At 40.6% G+C, this 14,649-nt stretch overlaps 1 protein-coding gene across 8 annotated transcripts in view; it reads left to right on the top strand.

The window, feature by feature from the left end:
- The window catches only part of ect2 (epithelial cell transforming 2), a 39,051-nt gene extending 31,143 nt beyond the window's left edge, over positions 1 to 7,908 (top strand). For 4 of the 8 annotated variants that reach the window (XM_011494490.4, XM_011494503.4, XM_011494496.4 and 1 more), the window contains 3 exons: positions 1,642 to 1,776; positions 4,367 to 4,889; positions 6,847 to 7,908. In XM_011494490.4, coding sequence (XP_011492792.1) covers positions 1,642 to 1,776; positions 4,367 to 4,858 — 627 coding nt within the window. In that variant the 3' untranslated portion in view covers positions 4,859 to 4,889; positions 6,847 to 7,908. The remainder of the gene's footprint in view (positions 1 to 1,641; positions 1,777 to 4,366; positions 4,890 to 6,846) is intronic. The other 4 variants (XM_004067575.5, XM_078945485.1, XM_011494510.4 and 1 more) reach the window with 1 other exon arrangement.
- The last annotated feature ends 6,741 nt before the right edge of the window (positions 7,909 to 14,649 follow it).

Consider the following 14,649-nt stretch of genomic DNA (forward strand, 5'->3'; position numbering starts at 1 on the left):
TGATGGCCTCTAAAGCTTCTGCAACAAAATATTTAGTTAGGGCTAGCATCATTTTTGATGATTTTGTAGATAATTCAGTTGAAGTGTGGTTCAAAAGCAATATCTCTTTTATTGCTTTAATTTAATAATTTTTTTTTAGTTTATTATTACTTTTGTCAGATTCAAGTTATTTCTGACTATTGTGAGTAGAGCTGTGACGGTGTCGGATTTTTGATCACCGCGGTGATGAACCACCAGCCCCCTGGTGCCCCCAAAAAACAAAACACAAAATCCCCCGGCGGCCGCATCGGAAATAAATTATTGTTCTTTATTAACAAATAACAGTAACAACTAAGTACTACCTATATAACTAATGAACTAACTATATAGCCTATATAGGTGTTGTAGATTGACTGACTGTGTGAGCACGCTGCATCGTGTGTAGGACTGGGAGGAGGGAGCGCGCACACGTGTGTTGGGGGTGCGTGTTGATTCTTCTGCAGTGGACCGCTCTCTAGCTGCACGGGAATTTCAGCTGTGCTCTCTGGTACAGACATCTTCTCAAAATATTATGTATTGCCCAGTAATAAGCAGACTGCAGACACTTTGTCACCTTTCTGGTAGCCATGAAGCCGGAAACCAATGAAGAACGCGGGGCAGGAGGCTCCGCCTTTGTTTATACAGACACGCAACGTTGCGCTGCACAAAATTCATCTTTGGTGTTACAGAGTGAAGGAGAACAGTAATAACACCCCCCGCCCAACACAAAATCCTCCGGCAGGCGGCCGTGTCGTGTACTCAAGAACGCACGCAGCTTGCAATGGAGATGAATACAAATGGAAATGAATAATTAGAACACAGTGAATTTATCGTATTTCCTCGCCAGACGGAAACTTCCGTTGTAGAATGAGGATGTGCTTCTGAAAGCGCGCGCCCGTGTGTGTAAAGGGAGCAGTGTGTCACGTGCAGCGCAGAGGCAGTGAGAGCGCGCGGCGAGAGAGAGTGAGAGGCGCGGTGGGAGAGAAGGAAAGAAGGAAAGTCTGAACACAGGACTAGCAGAAAAAGTCAATTATCAGGAAAGATGAACGTTTTTAATGTGTTTATTATAGTTCCAATCACACATCATATGCAGAACTTAAAAAAAAAAAAGTGCGGTGATGCGGTTATCATCACAGCCCTAAGTGTGAGCTGTTCTTTCATTTACTGAAGGGTACCAATCATTTTGTCCGTGTGTATATCGGAGAGTCCTGGCCTTACCTGCTTTTAGTTTTTTGGTGGCTTCACTTGGCAGCATTTGGGGGAAACCATGATGCCACTAAGGGAACACTATATACCCGCTCTTTAACTTGGAGACGGCAGACATGACATGTTCACATTTAACGTATGCCAATCTTTAATTTGGTTGTTTAGCAGTGCAGTCGTTTGAAACATTTTGAACTAGTCTCACATTCTCTTATCACTTCATTCCCCGCAAAACATGTTAAACACATTAAATGAAGGAATGCTCTTAGGTTTAACCCTTGTGCTATCCTAGGCACTTACTTTACCATTGGGAGTTGGGTCATCTAGACCCACAAGACAATGCACTGAACCTTTTTTCTTCAATGATTTGTGATCTTCACTGGTGTCCATGGATAACGTGAAATATCTTTGTGTCTTCAGGTGACTCGAGCCTTTTCTTTCACAAAGACTCCAAAGCGTGCCATCCAGAGAGCCTTCATGGCCAACACCACTCCTGACAAGAAAACCCAGAGGCTGAGTTGTGAGAACAGAGTCTGCAGCAGCGCCACACTGGCTGTGAGTCATCTGCTTCTCATTCTGATAAGAGGAACTTATCTAGTTTTCAAGAATTTGTTGCAAACTTTGTTACAGTCTCTTCTAGTTGGGATTTATTCAACCACACACTTTTGATTTGACATTTACCAACAAACCAATGGAAAGACGGGATCTAATTCATTTATAATTTTTTTAATCAGCGCTTGCTCAACATTAAGACAAAGCAAACAACATTTCAGTTTGAGTTTATAGCTGAAGTTGAAGTTTAATCAATTTACTTTACTTCTAGGATCAAAATGACTTTTTTGTGACTCTGAAAAGGTTTTTTTTTCTGTCCTGAAGAATGACTTGATTATGCTTTTGTGGGTCCAGAGAAGGAGACGTAGTCACAGGACACACCCAACCCAACAACCGCATTAGTGTGCAAGCGGACCCACAAACCATTGACCCATGCACATTACCTACGCTTTTTCACCAGCTGTCTAAAGCTGCGTTCACACCGAACGTGATTCACGCAGCAGAGGCGTCCAGTTTGAGTGTTAAGTAAATGTACAGATGTTATCTGAGGTCTTGCGGCATGATTTGAGCATTTGGCACGGTGCGCCTGTCCGGTGCTGCCATGATTTGAGCATTGCAGGGCAGTATGTTCAGGGTTAAAAATCTGAACTTTGCCAAAGGAAATGCATGTGACAGTTCAATGACATGATCAGCAGGGGGAGTCCATAACCAACATGAGGATAAGCTGATCGTTCTCCTGAATTTCATGATATATTTTTTATGCCCGTCGAGATAGTAATAAGTTCCTCTAATTTCTCTTAACATGGTCAGAGTCTTGCATGCATTGTAAGGAGATAAACGCAGACACTGCTCCATGTAGCGATCAGGCTAAAACATTAGGCAGTAGCTCCTCCCACAGGTCGAGCAGGGAATTTGCCACGCATCCAAATGGAGCCGGCCGCCGTGAATTTGACCCACGAATCGTGTTTCATGTGAACGCACCATAGTGCAGATGTTATGAGTGTGTCACAATCTGCTTCAGTCTGAAAGTCGAGTTCACTGCTGGGTTGATGAGAAACGGTCAGAGCTGTATATTTGAGAGAGAGATTTAAATTCTGTTTCTAGTTTCAACAGGCAGACAATTAAGTGACACTAAAATTCCAGGGGTGTGGTCTGCCTTGTCGGTACCACCTAAGCCTTTTTGAGCCTGTTGCCTTTCACAGAACTGTGAACAAAGTGCAGTTAAAGTGACAAAAACACAGACCTCTGAGATAAGATGTTCCGGACACTATTTAACAAAGAAAGGAAAAAAATGACACCAGCGGAATGGAAAGCCATTACAAATGTAAGAATCAAATGTGTATTTCTTGCAAGATAATTAAAAGTGTCAATTAAGTGTGTACAATTAATCAAGAATGAATGTCAAATCCATCCACATATCAGTGTCATAAAGTTTAGCCCACATCCAAATAATGCAAACGGAACATTAGTAGAACTAGTGCTGTCATGTGATTAATTTTTTGTGCTATTAATTAATCATGACCTGTAATTAATTAATCTATTGTAATCTAATTTAATAATAGCAGTGGAAAGCCTCATTTTAAGGTAATTTTATTTAAATTCATGACACACAGTAAAAAATCAAAATACAATTTAAAAAAGCGGCTTTATGAAGTTTTCTTATTATAACAGACTTCCAACTTTCACTTTTACACAACTAAAATATATTTTTTCAATCTCAAACTATTAATAAATAAATGCAAGAACAAAACAACTCAGTGTTTTTCAACCAGTGTGCTATATTTCACTGATCTAAAAACATTTACCATCAGCAGAATATCAGCTCTGTGTTCATTCCAATTGGCTCAGGTTTCACACTGAGTAGTTTGCAGACTATGTGGACCTCTCCAATATAAATGCAGCGGATCTCTCAGCATTTTCTGTCTTTCATAAGGAGGGCGAGAAAAACTCTGCCCACGCACATCAGGAGGGTGGGGTTTGTAAAGACACTTTTGGACAAATGTCCAACAGCCACTTTGATGCAGATAAAAAAAAAAGACAATTAATTTAAATAAATCACTGAGTGAGGGAGGTTCTGTGCAGAACCGGGACTAGAGATCCGTGCGGATCCCTAGTAGCTTCCCCTGGGATCCGGTGTCAGAGTGTAAACGGTGAATAAACTAATAAAGGACAGAAACATGAGTCTGTCCGGCATCAGCACCACTGCTCTCCACTACAACTCCCATGATGCATTGGGCTAATGTGACGGCGTCTCTTACTGCGCTGCTTTTAACTGTTCTTCGGGTTAGGAATGGGATGACCCTTCAGTTCATGTGAGTCAAGGGAGGTGAGGCAATACTATTGGTAAATAGTGTATATAAGGAAATGTGGACTGCACCCCCCCTCCCATCCTCCTCTAGTGGTCAGTAATTGAAAATGAATACAAGCTGTTGGCAATTTTACAAGTAAACCCCTGTTTAGCATCGGCCATCAGCTCTCAGAAAGGTGCAGACAGAGCTCTGTGGGATATGGTTTGATTTTGACTTTGTGATGATGTCCCTCCTTTTTCTGTCTTCATTTTTGAATTCTTGGTTCATCTGTCTCTCTCCTCCAGATGTCTCGCTCTACATCTACGTTTTCTTTGAGTGATTCAGCAAAATCCAGTGCCGTGGTTCAGCGCTCTAACTCTCTTGACCACCCACCCCTCAGAACCAGGGTGCCTGTCTGTATTTGTACCCCAGCCCCAAGCCCAAGCAGCAGCAGCCCTTCTTATCCTGCTGCCTCTGGCAACCAAGAATCCCAGTCCCCCAGTTCTACTCCATCGCTGACCCTGGCAGCACAGCCTCAGTCCACCCTCTCCATTCCCCACACTTCCACATATGTAGCGCATTGCACCTCTACAGTTGAGAATGACTCTAAATTCGTGCATTCCCAGCCAAAGTCTGGCCAGCATGTGTTTAGATCTCCATCCTCAATACGACTCCAGGCAAGAGCTGCAGCCTCTCATCAAGGCAATGTCCAAACCGTGACCATTTGTGAGCGAAGACGTCCTGAGCACGTGGACCCACACAAGGCCATCGGCCCTCGCAGTGAGACTCTGCTTTAGACCGACACTCAGTGCAGTCCTGAGGTTTCATGTGAGGAAACACGTCTTTTCTGACATTGTGGTGTTCCTGCACCCTCTGTAACATCAATCTAAACCTCACTTCTTTAGTTCTGCCATTCAACATCCACAAAGCACCGGTGTAGCTTCCATCCAAAATCTGCTCTTTAAAGTGAACACCCTGCCGCAAAAGATCAAACTAAACTTAGTGATTTGTGTCCAAAGATGTGGAAATATTTTTATTAGTTGGGCAGAAAATTTGAAGAGTGGATGTGGAATAGTTAACCTGTGGGTTTTGTGGACAAATTACGGTGGTGGAAGCTGGGGCCTTTCACAGGGTGGATCCATTATTGGTGGTTTATACACAAAGATTGAGTGAAATGGAAGAGTTTAAAACCTAGAATTAGGTCTTTATTCTTCCCTCCTTAATAATACCTAAGACAGAACTTTCGTGAGTTTTTAAATCTTTGTTATCCTTGGTGAATGGTTTCTCAAACACAAAATCAGCTTAGGTTCTGTGCTTTGGGTTTGGTTCGCTTTTTATTAACAGGAATAAAGAACATTCAAATAGTTTTTACTTATCGTTTTCAAACATAATTTATTTCACATGCTGACAGTAAAAACGGGAGTTTTCATTTATGAATTAGCGGCGAGTGTTTTATTTGCTCTCATGTGGCCTCGATGTGAAACTATGGGACATATTGTACAATTCTGATTTTTATCTACCGTATTTTCACGACCATAGGGCGCACCGGATGGTAGGGCGCGGTCTCAGTCACGGGGGATTTTTCCGTCATTGACACATACGAAAGGCACACCGGGTGTTGAGGCGCGGGCACGTTAATGCCCCGTTCAGACCCTCAGTGCTTCTAGAGTGGGTTAATAAAACATCCAGTCTCTGTTCTTTAGAGGAAACCTTTTTTTTTGAAGGAAGTGTTTATTCCCACACCTTGAGTTAGGTGGCTGTGAAGAGAAGTGACACTCATGTTATGCTGAATATTAGTCAACGTCTGTGAGCAACCTGCCTCACCGCTTACTCCTCTCTTACTGGATTGGTTGAGGGTTATGAGGCAGAAGAAGCATGTACAGTCGAAAAGTGCAGACAGTGACACTGCAGTCAGGTTCCACTCGGCCTTTATCTCTCTCTCCCTTCCTCACTCCATCTTCTTCTACGACCCACAGCTACACATTAAACGCACTGGCTCATAGGACGACCCTTGCTGGCGGAAGAAAATTCATGACTTAAGTGCGCCTTATAGTCGTGAAAATACGGTTAGTCACAACAATAGAAAACAGCCTACAATAACTTTCTGCAGTGCATGGTGGAAAAAGTGCGTAAACCAGTGGTCAGCATCATGGTGTCTGCGTTTATCAAGTCCTGGAGATCCTCTCACATTTCTGGAGCATGCTTGCTTGGCATTTCCTCACACAGCTGGGCTTGCAACAAGTAGCTTTATAAGGCAATTCTTACATCCGTTGAACTCATGAGAGGCTTTTGAATCTGTGCTTGCTGCCTTGTAATGGTATTTTAGCTGCTGCTCTCTTAATCTGTTGTATTTGTCTGGCCTAAAGTTTTCATGAAAAATCCAAGGTTTTCATACCTTGTCCAAGGCGTTTAACTATTTCAGAATTTTCAGGAGAGAGATCCTTTTTCTTTCCCATGTTGCTTGAAAATCTCGGTCTGCTTTAAAATGTGGAACGTCCTTCTTTAGTGTTTTTTTCTTTGATTGAACTCACCTGCAAACTGATTATTACAGGTGTCTGAGATTGATGTGAGTGACCCAAAGAGCCCAGAGACAACATCACAGTCCATATTGTTCTAACGTGTTTCTGTCAGTCACTGACGGGTTTCTTCTTCACAATTGGTTTTTACAACTTTCCTGAATCTTAGAAAATCTTGCACATTAATTCTATATTAGGAAATATGAGATTTGTTTTCTCCAGTTAATCTTTCTTAAACATTGATCTGTCTTTTTCCCCTTTTCCGACAGGCACATCACTCGCCATCTATGGTCCATCTGCCTTCCATGTTTGAGAGGAAGTACCACACATTCAGCCGTTCGACCACCCACCTGTTCTGAAGCAGTTTGACCTTTTGTTACTGGAGGTGTGACCTGTCAGGACTGTGAGTCATAAAAGGTCATTCATTAGAAAATGGACAACCTTCATTGGTCCATGCTGGTGCTTCAGATAAACATACCTGTCCAGAGGAACATGCTTATCGCATTAACTCAAAGATCTAGCAGATGCTGATATTTGTCATTATCAGAAACATTTGTTTTTCCTGAAGTTCAGTGAGAATAGGATGAAAACAGTAAACCAATTGTTGGTCATCTTGCAGCACCTGAGGTAGTTTTAGTTCTGCAGTGACGGAGGCCTTTTAAGATCACCAAGCACTAACCAACATGGTACTGTGCTCTGTTCGGGACCGCCAGACTGAGGTGCCTCTGACACTGCTGAGGGTAAGGTGCGGGGGAAACAAAGAAGGGTATAGTTTGACATTTTATGCAGATAGTCAGATCAGTTGATGGAAGTCTGCTCTGAGTCCACTGTTCTCCAACACAATTATTTTTGGTGGAGTTGAGGTTTTTGTGGTAAAGATCTTGATACATTGAAGTCCTTGTAGATTTTGTCTTAATTTAGTCAATTGTCTTCTGTTGCTCTTTTAATTAACCCTCTTTTCATAAAAGGCCTATATATATTAGATGACTTTTTATATGTAGTAGCTTAGACTAAATAAGTACTTCCAGTTAAATGGGTCCCTTCCAAATGTAAACCTTTGGTGTTCACAGCTTTCATAAAGCTGTTTTTAGAAGTTTGAGAGACTTTGTTGGTAAGAATGGACTTCAGGGTTTTGTTATCATCCTTTCAGGTGCCCTCACATCTGTGTAATTGTACAATAATTCTCCTTTAACCGCTATTTATGTTCATTACACTTGTTTATTTTTAATTGTTTCTGTTTGTCTTATTAATGTTTTTCATTCATTAAATGCACTTGAACTTGGATTTAGAGATGCCTTTTATGCCTCAAGTAAAGTTTATCTTTATCCAAACATTTGTCTTTTACTTGTTTTACACAAATCATTGAAGAAAAAAGGTTCAACGCACTGTCTAGTTGGTCTAGATGACCCAACTCCCAATGTTAAAGTGCCTATACATTTGTGGTATATGTCACACACCACCAACCCAACAAGAAGCACTTTCTGAATCTAAAACACAAGATCGATAGATTGATAGATAGATAGATCAATAGATAGATAGATAGATAGTCAGTCTTTATTGTCATTGCAACATTGTACAACGAGATTAAGGTGCAAAAATAGTCTAATAGTAAAAAATAAAATCACAATAAATAGTATAAAAACAATATAAAATACAGCAGACATAACCCACACACGCGTGAACATTCTGTCATGTTTCCATTTATGGCTTGTTCTTTACAGCGTTTAATGTAGTTATTGCTACGGGATAAAAACTTTCCTTGAATCTGTCAGTCCTTGTTTTGATTGACCTGAACCTTCTCCCTGATGGCAACAGTTCAAAGAGGGAGTGTCCAGGGTGTGAAATGTCCCTAAGAATGTCCTGGGCTTTTTTGAGGCAGCGCGAGTTGTGGAGTTCTTCCAGAGGGGGGAGAGGGCAGCCAGTGATCTTCTGTGCCGTGTTAATGACCCTCTGAAGAGCTTTCCTCTGAGCCACTGTGCATCTGCTGAACCACACACAGACACAGTACGTGAGGATGCTCTCAATAGAGCATCGATAAAAGGACACCAGCAGTCTCTGGGAGATGTTGTTCTTCCTGAGCACCCTTAGGAAGTGCAGTCTCTGCTGGGCCTTTTTTAGCAGCTCAGAGGTGTTTACTCCCCAGGTTAGATCCTCCTCTATGTGGACCCCCAAGAAGCGGAAGTCTGGCACTCTCTCCACACAGACCCCGCTGATGAACAGTGGAGAAACAGCAGTTTTCTTCCTCCTGAAGTCAATAATGACCTCCTTGGTCTTTGTGGTATTGAGGAGCAGATTGTTCTCCCTACTCCACATCGTCAGCTGATCCACCTCGTCTCTATAAGCAGACTCATCTCCCCCCGAAATGAGTCCCACCACTGTCGTATCGTCTGCGAATTTGACAGTGGTGTTGCTGTGGTGAGCAGGAATGCAGTCATGGGTGTACAGGGTGTAGAGCAGGGGGCTTAGCACGCAGCCCTGTGGGGAGCCAGTGCTGAGTGTGAGGGCCTTGGATGTGTGTGGACCCACTCTCACTCTCTGACTGCGATCAGTAAGAAAGCTCTTGATCCAAGAGCAGGTGGAGTGTGGAAGTCCTAGTTCCATCAGTTTATTTACCAGTTTGTGAGGGAGAATGGTATTAAACGCCGAGCTGTAATCCACAAAGAGCATCCGCACATAGCTTCCCTGTTTCTCCAGGTGGGACAATGCAGTGTGGAGGGCTGTGACTATGGCGTCCTCTGTGGATCTCTTTGCCCTGTACGCAAACTGGTGTGGGTCCAGGGATGTTGGAAGTAGTGATGTCATGTGACTCCGTACCAGTTTTTCGAAGCACTTCATCACCACTGGGGTGAGTGCAACTGGCCGGTAGTCATTGAGACTGGTGATGTGTGTTTTCTTGGGCAGGGGGACTATAATGGAGGACTTCAGGCATGGTGGGACAGTAGACTGGGCAAGAGACTGGTTGAAAATCCTGGTAAGGACTCCAGCCAGCTGGTCCGCGCAGTCCTTCAGAACGCGTCCAGAGACACCATCGGGTCCAGCAGCTTTCCTGGGGTTGACGGTCCTCAGTATGCTTCTCACCTCTTGCTCCTTCATGGTGAAGCTGAGGCTGCTGTGTGCCACTGGGTGAGGGTGTGTGGGTGTGTCAGAGTTTTCTACCTCGAAGCGAGTGAAGAAGAGATTCAGCTCCTCTGCCAGCGAGGAGTCAGCTTCGGCAGCACGAAGGGTGGTCCTGTAGTTGGTAAGATGCTGGACCCCTTTCCACACCTCCCTGCTGTTGTTGCTGTCCAACCAGCCTTCAATCCTCCTGTTGTAATCCATTTTGGCCTTCCTGATGCCTCTCTTCAGGTTGGCTCGGGTTGAGCTGTAAAGAACCCTATCGCCAGATCTGAAGGCAGTGTTCCTCTCCCTCAGCAGCTGCTGGACCTCCCGGTTCATCCAGGGCTTTCTGTTGGGGTACACCCTAATGTGCTTGTCCACCGTAACAGTGTCTATGCAGTTCTTAATGTAACACAGCACACTGTCTGTGAACACCTCCAGGTCTGGATGTTCAAAGACGTCCCAGTTGGTCCTCTCTTTTTTTTTTTTTAAATCAACTTTATTGCACATTATGTCATTTTACAAAGATGTACTTTTAGGTATGCAATAAAAACACAACTGCAAATATCAAATACACAACTGTAACAAACAGAAGAACAAGAATAGAGAGAAATAAGCCAGGGGGTTAAACTCTACGAGAAAATACTGAAACTATCACATACAGACAATGTTCTGATTGCTTTTTGCTTCTCTGAATTTCGAATACTGTTGATATACTGATTTAATTCAGAAAGGAATACAGTGAAACAAGGTTTTCTACCAGAAAATTTACATTTATGAACATGGAATTTAGCCAAAATTAGTAAAAGATTTAAAAGAAAAGCAGAGTCCTTTTGCATATTGTTTGATATTAGACCCAACAAAACATCTTTCCAAGATAAGACAAAACAAGAATGAATTTTATCATTAATAAAATCACATATCTTCTGCCAAAATACCTTCACTTTGGGACAATGCCAAAAAAGATGGATAACTGTTTCAGGGGAATTACAACCAAAACTACAGAGTGTCTCAATGTTTAATTTAAATCTGTTTTGAATAAACATTTTAGCTGGGTAAATTCTATGGATAAGCTTAAAAGAAACTTCTTTAACCTTATTAGTGATTAAAAATTTATTGGGTGTTTGCCAAACCTCCTTCCATGCAATGTCTTCAACAAACATGTTCCAATAAGACATGCTACGAGGTAGTGAAACAATGTTCGTTTGAAATAATGTTCGTATTGCTTTGTTGTTTTTCCTAGGATAACCGGTCAGACATATTTTCCCCACAGGAGTATTAATGGGAGAGAGTAGAAAAGGCTCCTCAACATTAACTCTGTGTTGGAATTTAAACAGCATGCAGACACCAGAAGGGATAGCTCCAAACACTCTAGCATATTCTAAAGGGGGAACAGGGAAGTTACATTTAGATAGAAATTCCTCATAAGTTCAAAGTAAGCCCTGGTTGTTAAATAATTGATACACAAAAATAATCTTATTTCGAAACCAGTATTCTATGAAGAGTGATTTACGTTTATATAAAATGTCCCTGTTATTCCAGATAGAATATTTGTGAGGTGAAAAGTTGTGTTTGTATACAAGGGACCATTAAATGAAGGCTTGGCGGTAAAATGCAGATAATTTTAGTGGGATTTTACATACATCATAATTACACATGAGAAAGAAATCAACACCACCAACTTTAGATAAAATATGAAGAGGTATATTGTTCCAAATTGAGCTGGGATTTCTAAAAAGTTGTTTCAGCCAATTAATTTTAAATGTGTTATTCAAGGTATAAAAATCGAGAAAATTGAGGCCACCTTTGTCATAGGAGTTCATGAGAACATTTTTTTTTAAGTAATGGGTTCTATTTTTCCAGATGAAATTAAAAAGCATTTTGTCAATTTCTTTGATAATTTTATCATCAACATGTAAAGCCAAATCTGCGTATGTTAAGCGGGAAATACCTTCTGCTTTGCTGAGTAAGATCCTTCCTCTCAAAGATAAATCTCTGGAGAGCCACTGATTCAATTTCCTTTGAGTTTTTTCTATTATTGGGTTAAAATTTAGGGAGCTTCTTGCATGTTGGTCTTTTGTTATTAAAATACCTAAATATTTCACTTCAGATTTAACTGGAAGATTATACAAAGTACTAGCAGCACCTTCTTTAATTGCCATTAATTCGCATTTATTCACATTCAAACAAAGACCGGACGCCTTTGAAAATGTCCCAATAACGTCAAAAGCAACAGGAATTTGCTTTTCATTTTTTAGAAAAAGTGTAGTGTCATCTGCAAGTTGAGTAATAATTAGTTCTTTGTCAATGAGATTGATGCCTTCAACTGCACTGGATTTAATGTGATCTGTTAACAGTTGAGAAACTAAAAGGAAAAGATACGGAGAAACTGGACAACCTTGCCTAATTCCTCTCTCTAGATTAAATCTGGGAGAGGTGCCACCTGCTAATTTAATAGAGCTGTTACAGTTTTTGTATAATGTAACAATAGCTGAATAAAAGTATTCTCCAAAACCAAATTTTTGAAGACAATGCAAAATGAATTTATGTTCTACGGTATCAAATGCTTTGTAAAAATCCAAAAATAAAATAAAACCGTTACCATTTATAATGTCTGGATGATCAAGAATGTCCAAAACTAGCCTGATATTATTCATTATATGTCTTCCTGACATAAAGCCAGACTGGGTCTCATCAATTATTGAGTCCAGTGTCAATTTTAGTCTCTTAGCCAAGATTGTTGCGAAGATCTTATAATCATTGTTTAGTAGCGATATTGGACGCCAGTTATCTAAGAACAATGGGTCTTTTCCAGATTTCGGAATTAATGTCATCAAGCCTTGAGTCAATGTCGTAGGAAGAAGTTCTTTATCTATACTTTCTAAAAACATTTGATGTAAAAAGGGAGACAGATTCTCAGCAAAACATTTATAAAACTCTGAAGTCAGCCCATCTGTCCCTGGTGATTTATTGGATTTAAGTTGTTCTATGGCCTTTTGCACTTCCTCAAGTGTTATCATGCTTTCACATTGCTCCTTTTCACTTTCAGTGATTGTTTTGACTGTTAACGAATCTATGAAGGCATCTGTTGAAACTTGACAAAATTTAGAGCTATAAAGTTTCTGGTAAAAATCACAACAATAGTTAGAAATGACTTTATGGTCTTCTGAAATAGTTCCATCTATATTAATTTTGTGAATGCTACTACCTTTAGAATGGTGTCTCTCCAGATTAAAAAAGTAATGTGAATTTTGTTCACCATTTTCAAGCCATCTTGATCGAGATCTCACAAAAGCTCCCTTGGCTTTTTGAAGATATAAATGATCCAGTTCAGTTTGAAGGTTAGAGAGTTGGAGTTTATCTTCATCTGATAGTGTGTCAGCTGCATTTTGACACAAGTGAGTTATTTTTGAAATGACATTTGCTAAATGTGCTCTTCTACTTTTAGCTTTATCACTACTTACTTTTCTGAGATATTTACTTATTTCAAATTTAAAAAGCTCCCAGTGTAAACCATATTTCTTTTCTATATTAGCTTTAGACCAAAAATGTGCTATTTCTCTTTTGATTTGTTTTTTAACAGAGTCATCCAGTAAAATAGAGCTATTAAGTTTCCAATAAGCTGAATGAGTAGCATAAGACTTAGAGGTGGTAAACTTTATCTTAATAACTATGGCTTTGTGGTCTGTAAGAGGGGTGGGGCAAATGTTTACATCAATCTGATCTATGGCAACACTTTTTGAGATCAACCAAAAGTCAATTCTGGACTGACTTGTACCCGTTTTGTTCCTCCATGTAAAGCATTTGACATCAGGGTTTTTCCTTCTCCATATATCATGGAGGTCAAATTTCTCCATAAAATTCTTTAGCTTGGTGTTGCTTCCATCCGGCGCACGAGGCCACCTATCTGCATTATTATCTGGGACATTATTGAAGTCACCCCCCAACAGTATGATAGCATTTGGAAATTTTTCTAACCATTTCAACAATGTTTTCTATAGAGAAAAGAAGTTGTTCATTTTCTTTGACAGTGTTGTATCCATAAATATTGGCTGAAATAACAATATTATCATCACATTGTAGTATTTGGCAAATATAATGACCTGATGGATCACTTTCAGTAAGTAAAATATCCCCACTAAACCTATTTTTTAGAGTTGTTACCCCGGCCGATCGCTCTGTACCATGTGAAAACCATAAAGAATGACCCCACTGACACTTCCAGAATTTGGCATCATCAGATATTGAATGAGACTCCTGTAAAAAACAGAGATCTGAATGAAACTGCTTAGCAAATAGAAATAAAGCTTTGCGTTTAACATTGTTGCGTAGCCCCCTGGCATTAAAAGAAACAAAAGATAGAGTAAACAGATTAACTAGAACAATAAACAACACACAGAAAAAAGATTTTGTTTTATAAAAACTATGAAGTTATTTAACAAAAAGTGCAATATCGAGAACAGCACCAAAATAAATTCTTAGCAGCTTTAGTACGGAAAAGAGAACTTTTTTCTTTTTTTTTCTTTTTTAACCTCTACTTTCCTTCCCTTTCTGCCCCCTTTCCCCCTCCCTTTGCACCCCCCCAAAAAAACCCAACTCAGATATAGAATTGAAAAGGGATTCGAGAGGGGGGAAAGTTCCTGAGAATGCAGAGGAGAACACACTGGACTCCTCACATGGTTGGGAAAACAAAGAAAAAAAAAGAAAGAAAAAAAATCAAAAAAAAAGTCTCGTATTTATTTATTTTTCCTTTTTCTTCCTTTTCTATTTTCATGGGTGAACTTCTGACCCATTAATAAATCCACGGCCTCCCACGAAGTAAGCCGCCTTTCCCTCCTCGCGTGCTTTCTTGATTTTCGGCCACAGCTTCTGCCGATTCTCCCTGTCCTCCTTTGTTAGGTCCTCGTTGAAGCGCAGGCCTTTGGCTTGGAGAAACCCGTTCTTCTTGGCCGCTCTCCAAACCTCCTCCTTCAGAC

Source organism: Oryzias latipes, chromosome 4, assembly GCF_053564925.1.
Source record: "Oryzias latipes strain Hd-rR chromosome 4, Olatipes_Hd-rR_3.1".
Lineage (NCBI taxonomy): Eukaryota > Metazoa > Chordata > Actinopteri > Beloniformes > Adrianichthyidae > Oryzias > Oryzias latipes.